This window comes from Alligator sinensis, unplaced genomic scaffold (genome assembly GCF_000455745.1).
Source record: "Alligator sinensis unplaced genomic scaffold, ASM45574v1 scaffold467_2, whole genome shotgun sequence".
NCBI lineage: Eukaryota > Metazoa > Chordata > Crocodylia > Alligatoridae > Alligator > Alligator sinensis.
The window spans coordinates 462131-480623 of record NW_005842129.1 but is presented as its reverse complement, the minus strand read 5'-3'; the positions used below and the strand labels follow the sequence as shown (position 1 = coordinate 480623).

At 47.4% G+C, this 18493-nt stretch overlaps 1 protein-coding gene across 2 annotated transcripts in view; it reads right to left on the bottom strand.

Annotated features, from left to right (window-relative positions):
- Nucleotides 1-11152: 11152 nt before the first annotated feature.
- Nucleotides 11153-18493, bottom strand: part of MON1A (MON1 homolog A, secretory trafficking associated) — a 24238-nt gene continuing 16897 nt past the window's right edge. Inside the window, exons 5-6 of one of the 2 annotated variants that reach the window (XM_006024991.3) lie at nt 15959-16106; nt 11153-14060 (exon numbers count right to left, since the gene is read on the bottom strand). In XM_006024991.3, the coding sequence (XP_006025053.1) occupies nt 13920-14060; nt 15959-16106 (289 nt within the window). In that variant the 3' untranslated portion in view covers nt 11153-13919. Of the gene's footprint in view, nt 14185-15958; nt 16107-18493 lie in introns of both variants that reach the window. The other variant, XM_025205789.1, reaches the window with a different exon arrangement.

Sequence of the window (18493 nt, the reverse complement as noted above, 5' to 3'; positions counted from 1 at the left end):
CTCGGTTCTCGCACTGGTGCTATTCAATGTCTTCATCAGTGACTTGGATGAGGCGTGGAGAGCACCCTGTCCAAGTTTGCAGATGATACCAAATTATGGGGCAAAGTTAACACATGAGAGGGTAGGGAACGGATCCAGGCAGATCTGGACAGGTTGGAAAAATGGACAGAATGAAATAGGATGCAGTTCAACGAAGACAAGTGCAAAGTGCTGCACCTGGGCAAAAAGAACCACCAATGCACTTACAGGCTGGGGGATGACCTTCTCAGCAGCACAGCGGCAGAAAGGATCTTGGAGTCATAGCTGAATCCAAGATGAACATGAGTTGTGAATGTGACAAAGTGATCAACAAGGTTAACCACACTTTATCATGCATTAGTAGATGCATGACAAACAGGTCCAGGGAGGTGATGCTTCCCCTCTATGTGGCACTGGTCAGGCCGCAGTTGGAGTACTGCGTCCAGTTTTGGGCGTTGCACTTCAAGAGGGATGCAGAGAATCTCGAGAGGGTTCAGAGGAGGGTCGCTCGTATGGTCAGAGGCCTGCAGGCAAGGCCCTACAAGGAGAGAGACTGAGAGACCTAGATCTCTTAAGCCTTCACAAGAGAAGGCGGAAGGTGGTCTTGTAGCTGCCTATAAATTCATCAGGGGAGGGCAGCAGGGAATCGGATATGCTCTATTTACTAGGGCATTCCTTGGAGTAACTAAGAACAATAGCCACAAATTGATGGAGAACAAATTTAGGTTGGACATTAGAAAGAACTTCTTCCCAGTAAGGGCTGCCAGAATCTGGAATGGGCTTCCAAGGGAAGTGATGCTCTCCCCTACCCTGGGGGTCTTCAAGGGGAGACTGGACAAGCACCTAGCTGGAGTCGTCTGACCCCAGCTCTCTTTCCTGCCCAGGCAGGGGGGTGGACTGGATGACCTACGGAGGGCCCTTCCAACCCAAACATCTATGAAACCAAACAAACCAATTTCATTTGCCTTCTAAACAAGGGTTTGGTATTGGGGAGGGGGGTTGAGTGGGAGGGGAGATATTAGAATCTTGGCAGGGTTTTTCCAGCTTTTCTCCATAACCTAAAGAGATGGAAAAGTTCTCTTTTTTAAAAGCTAAAGCTACGATTCTCCCATGATCACATGGCTCCAGGAGCTGGTGCTTTAAGAAAAAAACCCAGAAATCCTGAAACTTGTGATAACATTAGCATTTAAAAGCCAAAGATCAGGTGCCTGTGCACTCTGTCACCAGTCTCTTCCAGGAGGAGTACTGAGTCCAGGCTGACTTTAAAGAGGACAACTTCATTTTGTGGTAGTCTGGGACAAGTCCCTTTATCAGCTTTACAGCTGAGCCCCATTTTTCCTCTGGTCTGAAGGATGCTGTATGCCCTGGCTGGTCTGTTCGTCATCCCCAGCTCTATTTTTTGTGCCCTTTTCTAGGGGTATCCCCATTTATGACACTTTGCCTTTCCATCTCTGGAATGCAAAGAAAGTGGACTATCTTTATTTGCACAGGCTCTGCTCTGATCTCTAGTGGTCAGCAGTCCTCTCAGTTTCCCTCTCTGCATTGTGCTTTTTGGCAGTTCTTTAATTTTGGGTTCATCTACCTGGAAACTGGAACTTGGATTCACTAGTGAGTAGACCCCTATTTGGGATGAGGGGATTCCCCTTTCAATAGCCTGAAAGTGAACTCAAGTGTTATGTCAATTTTATTTAGAGAGGACACTATTAGATAAGCCCATTTTCATTGTTTCCTATAGGCAAAACAGTCAACATTTTCAACACTTCTCTGAAATATTTCAGAATAATTAAGAAACAAAAACAAAACAAACAACCTTTCCTCCTCTGACTGACATTGTAGTTTCTTTTCCGACAAGAAGCCTTTTTCAATACAGCTAACATTTCTTGTTGATATTTCAGAGAGGTAAAAAGCTTACATGAAGGGAAAGGAAAAGTGAAAGGAAAACGTAGTGGGAGTAATTCATTTCCTCACAAACCTTTCTTCTTTCAATCCTGGTTTAAGATCCATTAATAGCCTCCATAACTAGTTCAGATACCATGCTAACTCAGGCAAGTCTGTAAAATCTTTTGTGACAAAGTGCTGAAAAAGCAGAAATTCATTGACAAGTCTATCTGTCTGCAAAGACTGGAAAGAAGGTGAACAGGGTAACAATACATTCAGTGAATTTCTCATGGAGAAAAGCAGATCTCAAAAAGCATCAATTCTTTCCAGTAATTTGCAAGAATATTTCCTCCATGACACAACATGGTCACTTAATCCTATGGTGCAATCCTAGCAGCCACAGCAATTTCCAGTTAATTAAAGGGATAATCAGTATTGCTTAAACAGTCACAATGACATTTAATCAATGTTACTCACTGAACCTGTGATACAGGGCAGCAGAGGGAACTGTGTCATATATACTGCACAGTGTGGACAAGTGATGCTCAATAAGGTTGCCAGGGGGTGCTCCACAATATTAGCACTATTAGGTGTGTAAACATGTACATGTTCCACAATATAAACCTAGAGATTTCAACTAGAAATCCATAGCATTAAGAACAATCTGATCTGTTGCAGTCTTTCCAAATTTGTCACAGAATACTTGGTCTATTATTTTCTTGTAGTTGGAAAGAGGGGGAAAGCTAACGGCTGGCGTTTTCCAAGGTGTGCCTTGAATGTAAATGAGCAGGCCTCGAGTCTAACTAGGTTGAGAACCATTGATGTAGTGACTTGGATATTACTGGTACCAGACATTCGGGAGGTTAAATCAGGTTCAAAGTGGCAGCCCAATTTAAACTTACCTTGCCCTGATGCCAGCTGCACACTTACAGACCAGGTCTCAGTGACCAGCAGTTAGTCTATACTTGTAACTCTACAGACATTCCATGTACAAAACCAGTCTAGAAATTAGATTCAGGTTTATCTTAAACTGGGCTTTCCATGTGGTATCACACAGTTTTCAATTTAGGAAAAAAGGGTGCATGGAACTTCTGTCCACTTCTGTGCAGCACCAGGGCTGGGAAAACCCAGACACCAGCCCTAGCTCTGGTGCTTCTCTTTCACCTGCTCCTCCCCTTGCACTAGTCTATTTTTTGCCCCCTCCTGGTCCCATGCTCCCCCCAGCCAGCCCTCTCAACCCTCATCCCACAAGCCACTCCCAGTACAGTTGCTTTTATCAGTGTTCACTGCTGCCAGTGCTGAGCAAGTAAGTCCCAGAGGCAGGATGGATGGGGGTGTAGGTTTATTGGGAGGAACCCAACCCTCCTGCAGTCACACCTGCCCCCCACCCCCTCCCCGCAGAGGAGCGCACTGGCCAAGCCCCCCATAGGGTGGTGCATACCAGCCAACACGGGTGTGCCAGCCAACCCCCCGCTACCTCCCCACCTCTGCAGCATGTGCCTACAGCTGGTTTCCCCTAGCAACAGCCTCTCCTCCCTGCACAGGGAAGGGGGGTGGTGGGGAGAAGAGGGAGCTCATTCTAGGAGTTCCCCAGCCAGCACTGGAGGGTGGGGTGGGGTGGGCAAACTGGAGCCCCCCTAAGTGGTCTCCAATACACCCACCCCATACTCCAGCAGGGGCTGAAAGACTCCCAGACTGGTCTCCCTTTGCTTCCTTTCCCCCTCCCATTCTGAAAACAGCAACAGTCCGGCCTGGAGCACAGATCAAAGTTACAGAAGATACTCTATTTTGAAACTTCTTCATCTGACCCCTCATGCAAAGAGAATTCAGATTTTTACCCAATCAACCATTTTTGAAGTAGTGTACAGCCACGCACTTGTGTTTGGTCACAGCTCTAAACTGCTTTCTGTGGCTAGATTGGGCAAAACTTGTTATGTCTAGCTGTGCTCATAAATGTACCAATTCAGTTGGATACAATACCAGACTAGCTCCCTCTCCAACACCTGTAGCCCATGGAAGATGTAGAGATATTCTGAAAGGCAAACAAGTTTATTTGGTGCCTTAGTCTCACTGAAAGTTTGTGGGAGTTAGGACCCTACCTTCCATATGTGCCTTTGCAAGTTTCCCTCGCAAACCATGATATCAGTGCAGATGAAAGATTTGCCTGCTGCTCTTGTCAGCAGAAGTTACGTTTTGAAGCAGGGGGCCCAGTCTTCAACCCCTTCTGCAGGGACTGTTAAGGCTTGGGTGATCATGGTCATAACATGAGAGGATCTTTGGACGATCTCTGGCCTAAACTAGAGAATTGCATTGCTGCTTCTCTCCTGACACTAATTTGGCTGAAGAAGCATCCTTCAGAAAGACATCCAGTCTAGATTCAATGACATCAAAAGATGGAAGATCCACTGTTCCCCTTAGGAGTTTGCTTTAATTAATTTTCAGTGGGTGCCTTATTTTTAACTTGAGGACTTTGCAGAACCCATGGGAGTCTGTCCCACTTGCCAGCTCCTTCCCCGCCCCACTTCACCTCCTCTTTCTCACCTACCGTGACTTCAGTGCTGTTTGTTGTTAAGGGATAGATCCTTGGCTCTGGTAGTTACCTCGTGCATAGCTGGGCCTGCCTTTTGCTCTCCCACAGCATCTCTTTTAAGAGAGTGCATCTATAGGTTTCTGAGGGCCTGTCAGGGTTTCACCTGGGCACCCTTTTTCTCTTCAGCTATACTTTCTACCTTGGGCTACTGATTAAGACCTCAGCTTTCAGGTTCATCCCTGCCTTGGTAGCAGCCCTCTCCTGGAGGGTTCAGTCTCAGCACACTAGTCTCCACCACACTGGACTAGGGCTAGCTGCTGACACAATTAACAGGGGAGTGCCACTCACATACCCCTGTAGCCACAGTCTGGTCCTCCAGTCTCAAGAGGACTGGTTCACAAGTCTCACACAGAACAAAAACACAAGCCAGCTGCTTCATAAAAACAAGTAGCTTCCTACTTCACAGTAAATATTGCTTGCAGGCCCTACTTTCATGGAAGTCTTTGCTCCCAGGTCCCCTGGGTGGCTTGGATGCCTGCCCACCCATTTCTAACAACCCCTTCCTCTCCCTGTTGCAAGCAAGGACTACCCCCTGGTATGGCCAGAGACTGGGCTTAAATCCCCAAGCCTCCTCACCTCCTGGCCATGTGACTGTCTTCTGCACCCAGGGATTAGGCACAGCCAATTACTTTATTAACCTCCTGGCCTCATTAGTCCAAGGGCTAGTCCACCTGCGCTGTTTCTCCTTATTGTCCATCCTGGCCCCAAGTCTCAACCTCTCAGGTCCTTCTAGTAATGGGCAGGGGTTCCCAGTTACAGACTTTTCTGCACAAGGGCTTGCTTTTCCTTTCTTAGGAGCCCTTGCTTCCATGCAGGCAAGATCTCCTCAAAAGTGTATGTTCAGCATTGCTGGTGTGGATTCCATGCCGCTTTGCTTTTCAGCCAGGCTCTGTGCATTGTGAGATTGTTCTCATGGTGCATGGTGGGATACCTAGCAGGAGGCAGCTAGAAATCACTCCATTCTACATCCAGGCATCAAATTCACCCAAATGAGTGAAGCTTTGCAAGGCAACCACCATGATCTAAAAAGTTTTGGTTATGGTTTGTGTAGCAAGAGCAGCTACATATAGTTCCCCTTTCTTGCTTGCAGCTGCTGTAAGAAGAGAAAAAAAGTGCAGACAAGGACTTGGAGGAGGAAGACAATGAGGCTGAGAAAATGATTCAGAGGAGACATTTTTGGAATAGTTTCATTCTGCTAAGCATCATTCCTGTGCTCAAGAGCCAAACACCAACTGGGGCACAGAGACCAATTGGTGAGCAAAGAGTATGTTGCAAAATGTCAAAAGGCACTGTCTAGGGGATGTCTATGGACCATACTCTGAGAGCTGTAGAGACAGCACCCCAATGTGAGAGCTCCCTTTTCCATTCAGAATCATGTGACTATCACCATCCAGGAACTCACAAATCCCCACTGCTAGTTGTCAGTTTGCTGTGGGCAGATCAGCTGCTGTGACAGGGGGAGTGTGGAGGTACTGTTGCCACATGGTGTAAGGCTTGGCAATGCTCAGGAGATGTTTGATGGCTTTATATGCCTAGTACAACTGACACGATTATAGATGACACATTCCTGTTCTCTGCCCCTATGCCAGGCCTCAGAGTTCATCAGGCCTCAGAGTTCATCAGTACTAAGGGCACTTCCCCTGGTGAATCACCATAAGAGGCACTAATGTAATGCAGTGAGCATGTTTGTTATTACCCTGTAATAGAATAGTTTTCTGATAGCATACTGTTAGGTTAACAATAATTTGGATTATTAAAAAGTATTAGCTTTGCAGCTGAATACAAGGCATGACCTGTGGCCTAGCAAATGCCGCTGACCACAAGGCAGAATGATAGCTAAGCCTTTGCTTGTGTCAAGTAATCATTTTAACTGTGTTAAGCATTTTCTGAGTAAAATACAGCAAGTGAATCTGTGTCTGTGTGCTGTAAAACCAGCTACAACAAGAAACAAGATAAGACAAAGAAGCCATTGTTCTAAATACAGTGATCGTGTCCTTAAGAAGTATCTACTACTGCAAGTTCTTGCTAACGTATCATAATGTTACTGTTACTTAACTTCTAGCTTTTAAAAAGTGCTAGTTCAGCTTAATAAAAATATGCTGTTATTAAGATTTGTAAAGCACTGCCCAAGTATTGCTTTTGTTAACCCTGTAAGTCTTGCCTTATTATAATAAATATAAAAAATCGCCTCACCCTTGAGGGGGGGCCATTTTGCCTCTTTGCTGGTTTAATAGTCATTACTCGAGCAAATATACTACAATAAACCTTTACCCGTGGTTGTCTGGTTCCTATACAGCTAAACAATAAACCCCAGGGAGTTTTCTCCCACCACAGTAAGGCACTAGAAAGAGTTCATTTCCAGGAGCACTCACCAGTCCTCTCTAATAAAAAGGGGATATTTGCTACCATGGATCATAGCATGGATATTTATGACAGCAACATTTCTCCTCTTGGAGACAAGCCCCAAGGAAGTCTTTTGAGTCTTCTTGTGTAACAGGGAACCCCAACCCTGTTAACTCCAGAAGGATGAGGAGCAGGAGGGAAAAGCAGGGTCCCCAGGGGGAATAAGACATTTGTGGCCCACAGAGGCTCCCTCGAGCACCTCCACCTCCTCTACCTTCCTCTGGACAATCTGTGCTAACCCAACCCTCTCCATGGTACCTACTTCTTTTGCCCAGAGCTGGGACTTCTACTTCAGCTTCACTCTTGGCTCTATTAATATCCCCATTTTTCTGTTTCTGTTTTGTCTGGAACTCTCTGGCCTATTCCCGCACCGTTCCCTACTGCCTCCCTGCCTCCCATCTCTGCTTACGAGTGACCTGCTCCTTCTGTAGGTGAGATGCCCCAAGTCTGAGCTGCTCACCTCCCTGTCCTTCCCCAACCCACTTTGAATCAGCCTGGCCTCCTCCCTTATTCATACGCTGACTCTTGCCAGGCTCTTTGCTCTCTGGGTGGTGGCAGCAGCAAGAAGATTGGCAGTGCTGAGGCTGGCAGCTGCAGGTGTGGAGGCCAGGCTAGCAGCAGCAGCAGCTTTGTTTTTGTGCCTCCTCAAAGTCAGCACTGGGGAGTTGTCAGTTGTAGCTGAGAGGCCTTTGAGCATGGCTACCCCTACATTCCTGTTCACACATGTCAAGTCTGAAAATACAGGGTACATCCACCTTGGGTGTCCTCTCACGGCCACTCTTGAGACCTCAGGCTCCCATACACTTGAGAGAAGCTGGTGGAGATGGGCCTTGGAACAGCTTTCTGAACACAGCCTTGGGTTTGGTGCATGCAAGTAAGAATAAGTGGTTTGTGTTTGTTTGGAGGACATGCTGGGGTGTAGTGGAGACATATCATTAGCATCACTTTTTGACCTATACAATGGAAATATAAGCACTGCCCTGCTGCCAGGGTGGGAGGGTAAATGTGTTAGATTAGGAGATGCTTTTTCGTCCCAGTTTTAAAGTTTCCATAATGATGGTTGTACTTGTACTAGAATATTACTACAACAGAACTTTGAATGTAAAGTCCACTCACATTTCTGAGCAGTCTAGGGTGAGAAATTACAACAAACAAGAGTAGGGATAAGTGAAGGGACATCCACAAGGCTAAATGTTGGACTCTTCTTTCTGCTTTCCCTTCTCTTCTATCCTTTTTCTATCCTTTCTTTTTTTTAGTTTTCCTCTCTTTTTGCCTTTGACTTTCTTTCCTTTACACTTCTTTGCTCCTTTCTGCTTAGACTACCTTGTCTGAGCAGAGTTAAATAAAATCAGCCAGGGTGTGAAATGCGGAGTTAAGGTTGCATTTACCAAAAGAAGGTACTAACTCTCATGACCATCTTAACCATAACTCTGCCCCTAAACCCAATGGATGGACAATTTTGTGGTACAGTGAAGAGGAGAGTGCTCAACAGATTTGCTTGGAGTGAGCTTTATGGAAGTGAACCTCACTGCTGAGCTATTTGGGTTAAGGTTTTGGGTAGGTGACAAAATAACTGGAGGGCTTAGGAAATTCGCTATCATGGACATGATTTATAGCTGCATTGTAGGGATCCTGAAGTCCAGACTTCTTCACTGTAAAGCTGACACTAGATGCTTATGTTAAAGGGTGCCTGTACATGTGCAATGAGGCTGCTCTGATATGCTGTAATTGCAGTGCGTCAGAGCAGACTTGATGAATCAAGTCAGTTGGAGCATGGTAATTACCGTGCTTCAGCAGACTCCAGCTTCATATGTATCAGCATCCCTGCACTGAAAAATGGCGATGGAGGTGCTTTAAGTAAAGCTTGTTTGATGAGCTTGATGCACATGACGCTTTGGGCACTTTGATTAGAGTGGCTGTTAGAGCCACTTTAATTACAGCTCTCCCTCCTCTACCACAGAGCACATGTATAAATGCCCAAAGAGTTTCCTCTGCTTCCATGCTTGTTGGTGCTGTACTGAGGTAACAGCCACCTCCAGGAACTCCAAGCCTGGCATCCCCTGGTAGTAGCTGGTCTTTCTGTCATACCTGTTAACCCACAGTCAAGAATGAATCCAAGGTACAAAGGCATCTTCCTTCTGGGCCATGGGCTGGAAGCCTGATTTCCATGGGCCTATGAGGGGTGTCTCAGGGTACACCTAGCTGTGAACAGTAGGTAAATGGTGGCTTCTTTCAAATCAGAACTTGCTGTATCCCAGTGACACAGCACCCATGACACATCATGTGACATGCAGGCCAGTGCTGCCTGTTGTGATTATTCCATGGTTTGGGGGATGATTAATTACCTGATACACTTGTCTATCCCCGAGTAAGCTATGCCAGGTAGGCTGAGGGCAAACCCGTTTGTGGCACAGCGTGGCCCCCTGCTCCTTTCCATAACTCATTCAGAGTCCAGAGCACTTCTGGTGCCATGTTCTTTCCTGGGGCCAGGCTAGAAGTTCTCTATGAGGCACAGTCAGTGCTGGCCCTACCAGCCCAGCCCTCTTCTCTTTGGGTTTCCAGTTCATTCCTGGTCCAGGTCATCAGATTCCCAGTTCCTCCAAGTCAGGAAGCACTGCCAGTCCCACTCCTGCCCCTCGACTTCTCAGAGAATCTTTCCTACACATCTTCTCCGATCCTGGAACCCGGGCTCATAGTATCCTGGATCCCCTAGTTCTCTACTGCAGGGCTATGCTGGGGTCAAACACGTTCCCTCAGTCTAACAACAACCCCATGTCAAGCCCATCCAAGTTCTCCTCAGTGTTACTGGACAGCTTGGCTCTATCCTGATCCATAGGCTGTTCCTTAGTAACCACTTGGTCCCAACTCTGCTGTCCTCTTAAATATTTATCTCCCTAAAGAAGACACACATCATGGGACTGGGCTGGCCAACCCCAAGACCTGCTAGACCACCCTATTACACTGGAATAAAGATGCCTCCTATGAGTGTAGCTTATTCTTCATATTATATGTCAGGGTGGTCCAACTTCTAAGCAACTGGGGGGCTGCACGCCAGGCACAGGCACCCTGACCTCACCCTCATTTCCCTAGCTACTGACTCCCTTGATGTACACCAGTGGGCATCCTGGGCTGTAGGCTTTGTGAGCATCATGGGCTGTGCTTTCTCCCCACCCCTTGGGGCAGGGGTAGAAAGTGGAAGCCAAAGGATGTAGGAGCTCTGAGACCTCAGCTACTGCTGCAGCTAGAGCAATGAGGGGAGTGGCAGCTGGGTGAAATCCTAGGGGTTACCAATTAACTCATGGGGTCACCAGTTGGGCAGCCCTGTTATATATCATTGCTATGTGTTATTTGGATTCCAGTCCTGCCTGGGAGACCTAGTCTTGAGCCAGCACCCCAAAAGGGAAGTCAGAGCAGCAGAGAGCACTCTTGCATAAATGGGGTCTTGGCTCCATGACCCTATTAAGTTAGGAGCAGATAAAATATGGGGCAAAGCATTTTTAAAAGTAAAAAATGCATTCCCCCTGCCTCCACCTTGGTCCTTCCTCTGAGTCCAGGCCGATGTGCAGCATGAGGCAGTCCAGGCAGGACCTTCCTGAACCACTTTCACAAGCCAGGGAAATCGCTGAATCCTGCTTGGAGCAATGGCTTGAGACAGGGCACATTTAAGGGTCTCTTGGTGCTTGTTCACTACCAGTAGCACACAGCCCTTCTGTCTATAGGCCTGGGACACAGATGATATGGACACTGCATTGTTTTTTTCTTTGCTGTGTTACCAAATAAAAATCCTGAAAATAGCAGTTATCACTAATAACTCCAACTCTCAAACAACCATCATACTGACCAAATCAGCTGGAGACAGGCTGGGCTACAGCAAGGGCAGTAACATGACTAGGGGTGGACAAGCAGGGCCCTAGCACCAGGCACTGTTATAGGGGGGCCAGAATGGCAACCCCCCAACAAAATCTGTGCTGCTACCACCATAGTGCCAGCTTTCTGGGAGCTCTTGCTGGGACAGCATCAGCCGCCATTGCAGCTGCAGTGGCCCCTATGCAAGGAGGTATGTGCTTGGCACCCTTGTCCCACAGCAACAAAATGTCAAGTTATACCGCTGAGCAAGGGCAATTTGCAGGGGTAAGGTTGGAGTTTTCTGTGGAAGCTGACTCCTGTCCCCAGTTCAGCCAGTCCTTCCCCAGCTCATGTTCTCTGTTGCCATCATGTGGCCATTTATGGGCAATAAAAAAAACTCACTAGCTGCTGCATGGCTTGTTTCATCATAGCTCTTTATTGAACACTCATTTTCCTCATCCTTTCACGCACCAGGACTCATCACTGTAGGAGTGCTGGGCCCAGACCATCCATTGAGCAGGCCATAATAATCTAGCCCCCAGCAGGAAAGGGGAGAGCACCTGTTTTGGGGACCTGAAGAATTGAGTGCAGGAAGGTTGGAGCCAGCACCCATAGAAACCCTCTCTCACCAGGGCAAGGGATGACTCTTCATCCAGGGCTGCCCTGGGGGGGCAGGATGAGCTTCTCAATTAGGGGATATAGGCCTGGTCGGCAGCTGTGGCTGCATCTGCCTGGAGGGGCTGGCTGATAGAGAGATTAAGCCCAGCTGTTACAACTCAGGAAAGAGACCTTGGAGTCCTTGTCGATAGTTCTCTAAAAACATACGGTCAATATACAGCGGTGCCAAAACAAGCCAATAAAATGTTGGGCATCATTAAGAAGGAAAATGAAAACAAAATGGAAAACATCATACCACTATACAAATCCCTTGGACATCCACATCTTGAGTACTGTGTTCAGTTCTGGTCTCTACGTCTCAAAAAGATGTAGTAGAATTGGAAGAAGTACAAAGAAGGACAACCAAAATGATCAGGGCTATGGAGCAGTTGCCATAGAAGGAAAGACTAAAAAAGGCCAGGACTCTTCAGTTTGGAAATGAGAAAGCTGAGGGGGGATGTGACAGAGGTCTATAAATTTATAAAGGGCGTGGACAAAATGAACAGGGAACTATTGGTCACCAAGTCCTAGAATACTAGAACTAGGGGGAACACACTAAATTAGTAGGTGGAAGTTTAAAACTAATAAGATAAAGTGCTTTTTTATGTAAAATGTAGTTAACTTGTAGAATGAATTGCCATAGGAAGTAGTGGAGGCAGATAACACAGCCAGGATCAAAAAGGGATTCGATAAATTCATGGATGATAGATCTATTAATGACTATTGAACAGAATGGTTAAAAATGTTCCCTCTGGCATCTTTAAACCTATAATGGTGGATGCCAGGGAGGGTACTGATTAGGGGATAGATCACTCTAGAGACATCCACTTCTGCCACTGTTGGAGACACGTTATAGGGCCAGAGAAACCATTGGTCTGATCCAGTATGGCAATTATGTCCTTATGTTCCTGAGGATAACACAGAGGTACAGATCCTACTGGAGGGAAGGGCTAGAGGCATGTGCCCAGGAGCAGGAGCTCAGGAGCTCCAAGCCAGTGACAGCCACAGTTTTACATGGCCCCACTGCACTGTGTCTGCTCTTATAGAGCCATGGATGTGCATGGCCCCAGGCTTGCTGAATCAGCACAAAGCACTCCCTTTCCTGTGACTCTGCCCATCCAGTAGTTCTATTTAATCCTCTTCCTCAGCCAGGCAGTTCTTTCCACACCTCCACCAAGGTGCCGAGGTCACATTGTGCCAGCTGCATTGCCTCCTCCTTGCTGTGTGGCTGTAGCTTCCCTCATCACTAGAACCAAGCCCCACAAACCCCCTGGACCCGAGTGCAGGGGGAAGGGAGGCTTATCAGAGTTCTGTCTCTGGTAGAGGCAGGCCAGTAGCTTCATCTCAGGGCATTAAACTGCAGCGGAGTCCCAGAGACCTGCTTGCTTTCCTTCATCTGACTGCTCCCTGCCTCCCAGCTCCCATTCCTCATGGCAAGCCTCTTTGATGAAGGACCATCTGCCTTGCTGAGAGGTGCTGGTAAGAGATGCTGAAAGTAGGGGAAATGCTGGATGGCAGCAAGAAGATGGGCTGGACATATGATCCAGACCCTGGACAGTACAATTCTTCCTGCCCCTGGCAACTTCTCCTTTGTCCATTGTACATCCTAGAAAACCATAGCTGCCCTGTAGGAGGGAGCTGGCCTGTGAGCCCCTGGAAGTGTCTGGGACAGTACACAGGTACATAGGTCAGAGACTGGGAGGGAAGGGGCAGGCAGGTGCCAGCACCTCAGGCCTAGTTGGGATGGTTGGTAGGGGAGGTGCCACTTTTGTGCTCTCAGAGTAGCCTCTACTGATGGAGAAGAGCAGAAATGAGTGTCTTTCACAAGGTGACCCAGAGAGGTTTTGGAGTCTCTGTCAGTAGAAATTTAAGGGCAGGTTAAACTAATGCTGGTCTGGGATGGCTCATACAGGGGTGGCCCATGAGGAGGGGCTTACACTAGGTGATTCCTCCAGCTGACTTTCCTCCTAGAAACTGAAAAATGGGAGTGGATCAGGGGTTCTAGGGTCCTAACACAGAAGAAAAACCCAAGAATAGATTAACCCACCTCTCTCCAGTGACCCAGGGATTTACACCCCCCACTTAAGAGACCACAGCACCACAGAGATTTACCCCAAAACACAAGAAAGTCTCCTGGGGAGATAGCACAGCTTCAGTTTTCAATACACAGACTAAGAACCTGCAGGCATTGTTGATGCACTGGAGGCTTCAGCAAGGAATGTGCATCTGGGATGGGTAGGCTAGGTGGCATTCCCCTTGGGAAGAAGTTCTCATCAGCTCCCAGCCCCAGAGTAATGGTGCATATGGCTTGGGAAGTAATGATTTCTGGTTTTAAGATCAGCTACTTAATGAATCCAGGAATATGCTTCCTGCACATTCCCAGACGGCTCTGCTCCTGCATCCCCACCTTCCTTTCCACCATGCTCACAAGGGGCCCGGGTCTGCCCTGAGAAGAGCCCATCTTTCGGAACAGATTACACAGTGCTGTCGGAGCTTCTCTAGGCCAGTGATGACTTCCCAGCACCCATCAGTAGGTCTGTGGTGTCAGGATGAAGAGCCGATCCTCTTCCTTACGGATCCACTTCATGAGCTTGTTGACAGTGCTGATAGCACCTGCCTTGGTCCCCAGGGGGCTGTAGCATACATAGAGCTCAAAGGCACTGGTCACCTGGGGAAGGGGGAGCATACACCAGTCAGTTTCTGAGCACAAAGGTATGACTGTCTCGTAGTTAGAGTCCTAGCCTAGAATGTTAAGGCCTGCTGCTGACTTGTAGGTAGGCTTCAGTTCCCATCTGTACAAGGGGAAAAAGAGCAATGTGTGCATGAAGCACATCGCAGCAGAGGCTGAGGCATTCAATGATGGTGGCCCTAATTCATGAACAAGGTATATTTGCCTATTCTGGTAATTTACATCAATCACTCTGCTCATGGATGTTTAAATACCGAATACCATGACCTTATTACTGGGATCTCATTGGCTTTCTACAAACAGCTGATGTAATTAACTTTCCTCCATTTGACTCTCTGGTCTTTTACAGACTCAAAGTGATGCCTAAGTTATGCCCACTTAAGAGCCGCACTGGGAATTTGCCAGGAGCCCAGGCCTGCAAGTAATTCTCATCCAATGGAGTAGATCCTATACTCCTTATCTTTAGTAGGGAAATGAGGCCTATAGAGATGACAGCTCACAGCATACAGTGCAGCAAGACATCTCAACTCAAGCCAGAATACTGCATGCTGGGACCTGTAGCCCCTAGGGACTGTGCTCCCATATTAAAGAGGATGATAGCTTTGGGCTGTGCTGCAGAATGCTGGACTGACCCTGTTTGATAGGTGACAGTTTGTCTAGCTCCTCTTAGGATTCCCACTGTACTCTGCAGCATGGCAAAGGTATTGTTCCGATGCGGCTGTCCCGTGACGGAAGTAGTATCTCCTTGTTTCCCTAACAAGGCTGTGTCATTCCAGAGACTGATCTGGAGACATGGGACTATTCCATAACAGCATTACTAATCCAGGTGAAACCCGGGCCTCCTCACCACCTTTGGCACAAGTGGCAACCCCAGGCTCACAGTAAAACCTTAGAAATCTCTTGAAATGCACTGCCATTGTGACACTACATGGCTATGAAGCGTCAGGGTCTGGAAGTTTCAAGACTGCCCAGCTGCTGTGTGAAAAGACAAAGGCTATGGACACATCAGATGCTTAGGGATGCATCAAGGGAGCTTCATTGCAAATTTCTGGGTATAACAGGGCACCAGGGAAGCTGCCTGATCCTTGTGTTACAATCTATCAAGGCACCCTAACTGACCTGGGAATCCACATAACTTTACTCCTCATAATATGTCTGACCAAGAGCCAGGCTTAGTTAGTACTGAGAGTCCTCCCCACTTTCAGCCTGACTTCCCTCTTCAATACCACTCCTGGAGGTCTGCAACCGACTGCAAGCATACCAGGGCAGGGCCACCCAGCCTAGAAGCTCTCTTTAACCCCTTCTGCGCCAGGTGCTAGCCAGTCCACACCATCACACTGGATATCTGGGACATCATGGCTGCCCCTATGCTGCAACACCACAGTCAGCTGGAACTTCTCGGACTTGGGAGGAATGAAACTCAGATCTTCCTAGTCTAAAGTCAGGACTTTGCCATTTGAGCTAAAGGAAACTGTCCTTAGCTGCAAACAGGAAAAAGCTATGAATCTCTCTCATACACAATAGATATTTCCAGGGCATCTATCATGACAGTATTTCAGCACATATAAGATTTAATTCAGAGGCAATTCGTTTTAGAGGACAATGGGACACATGTACATGCTAGCTGGATTATGTCAGCATCTTGTTCTCCTGCCTGGTTACGTTATCCCTTAATAGGTGTGTGAGGGTCTTTGTCTGTCTAGTTACTGGTCCTTACAAGAGGATAAGAATCTACTACTGTTTCCAGCCAAAGATACTTCTTTAGCTCTTACTGCTTCCTTGCTATGCTCTAGGTTCAAACATCCTGCTGGCTTTAATGAGGTTGTGGTAAGCTCTGTGGTGGCTGTGCAGTGGTACGAAGGACAAGTAGTTCTTACCCAAGCCAGGAGGTTCTCATTGGGTCCAGTGAAGTATATATTCTTCAGGGGATGTGACGAGTTGTGGGCTCGGCTGTGTAGGTATTGATACAGCCCCAGCAGTCTCTCTTTCTCCTCTTCACTGACATAGGGAGCCTCAATCTCAGGGCTAGGAAAACAAATTCCTTTGATTAAACCAAGGCAAACACTGCAACACAAAACAATGGAATTCCTCTTTCTGGGTTAGCAAGAGAGCCCCCCTGGAACTCCTGAGCTAGGGTTGGGGGATAATAGCTGACACAGGTCCATTTTATTTATTTGTGTATTTATGTATGCAATGTATATGATACTTTTCCCAACAAAGGCTCAGGGCTTACATCAAGAGAACAACATAACTTATACAACAGGAAAGCAAAGAGAGAAAAGTGAGTGACAGGTGAGCCGTCATGGAGAGCAGAGACTGGACAGGATCACGTCTATCACAGCTGCAGAAAATGCTGAGAAATGTCTGGCTGAGGCTGGGGGTAAGGAAAAGGTCCCTCACTCCTGTATGCCTCTGTGGCTATGAGTAACATAACATGGAAATAACCTCAAAACCATGTCTAGAACACATTTTATCCTGTTTTTCCCCTGAGCTCCTCATTCCCTTCCTCCCTAGTTGACAATCACACACACTACTTGATACACTGCTCTATGCATGACCTTCCAGAGCATCTGAAGAAGTGATTACAGGCTCAAAAAAGCTTATACTATACATCTCTGATTTAGTTAGTCTATAAAGGTGCAAATCTGTCCTGTGTTATGCTGCAATATGATCCATCCTCCTACCTGTGTTGGTCCGCATGGCACTGCCAGTATAGCCTATCAGCTGTTCCTATGTTATCAAGAAGTATCTTTGCTGGACAATACCAGATGATCCATCAGCAGTGGGGAACAGTACAGTGCAATAGAGTCTATTGGATAGATAGACCAAAGAGTACAGGCCAATAGAGTCTACTGAAGAGACCAAACAGCAAGAGGCCTAACCAGAAGCTTGAATTTGACCTCTGCCCTAACCATACAGGCAAAGGAACTAGCTAGGCTAGTTCAGGCTCTCTTGATTTTGTTTACCACATTTAAAATGCCATCAGTTTGGGCCAGACTGGGCATCTCACTCTTGCAAACAGCCCAAGTCCCCTGAATGGCAGGCTGGGAGTAGAAAGGTACTATCAACTTTCCCCATGATCTCTCTGCCAGCAAGAACAGAAATCCTGGGGGAGATTTGCCTTAGAGTTGCCTGGCTTGAGTGACAAAGATGGAGTGGGGCTTCATGCCCTGTGTAGATGGGATAGCTACATAGACACTTGCTGTCAGGCTGGAGGGGGTGGTGGGGAGGAACCTGGGCCAGAGCAGTGATGGGAAAAGCCCTTGGAGCAGCTGTAATAAGAGTGAGTGCATGTTCCAGGGCTGGGATTTCATGGTAATGTTCCTCATCAGTGCTACCAAGGCTGCAACCCTCCCAACCACATAACTAAGGGGGGCCTAGTGTGAACAGGGCATGTAAGCCATATTGTTGCAACTCATTTGAAGTGTCTGGATGGTGTGGGAATTGGAAATCTGGCAGCTGCTTAGAGACTGTTTTCTCCAGGGCACCATTGATATCCATTTCCTTTTGAACTGTTTACTTCTAGACATCACTGGTATCCCTCAGGTGGAGCTTAATGGGATAAAGAAAGTCTGGGAGTCCCTACTTTATGCTTCCCCATAGAAGTGTCTTCTCCATGGGTGTCTTCCCACCCAGAGCATGAATTACATTGAAGACGGAAAGCTGCCTCAGAAGTACCCAAGAAGCTCTAGCTATTAGACATCCCCTTGTCACTACTGTCTTGGAAAACCTCCACGAACAACTACTCTGCACTGGAATGCCACCCACCTGCCTACTGCTGAAGCTGCCCCATTAGTGTCCATCCAGAACCAAGGCTCCCTGAAGCCCCATAACACATCTCATGGGGCCTCTTGTTTCCCTGATGTCTGCTGTCATGCAGCTGGTGGCAAGATCAGAGCTGACTGTGGACGACATGTGGCTCTAAAGGCAAGACCAGATTGAAGTACAAACAGGGGTTTTGTGGGGGTCCCTGCTTGGACTTGCAACTCCCAGACTGAGCAATATGTCTATTCAATAGTGACAGCACAGAGGAAGGCAGGTGCTGACTCCCTCACACAAATCTTGTGGCAGGTCAGGGCTCTAAAAGCCAGAGAATACAACCCTGGCCACTGGAGGGGTAGCTGAAAGTTCCCTCCAGTACCTTTCAGGGTAGAGAGGGCCATAGGTACCATCTTTGTTTTTTGCTGGTGTATTTTTGCAGATGTAACCCCCACCACAAAAAACAGCACTTTACTTTTAACTTGGCGCAGTCCTGTGGCGAGCCACGCACATGCTAAAAGAGTCCTGCTCAGACCCTCCTCTGCAGCCTCTGTAAAGATGGGGTGCTTTAGTGGGGCTTTTCTGGTGCTTTTATCTAATAGCCGATTGAATTAGTGTTGGCTAAAAGTGCCAAAAAGTCCTGCTGCAGGGTG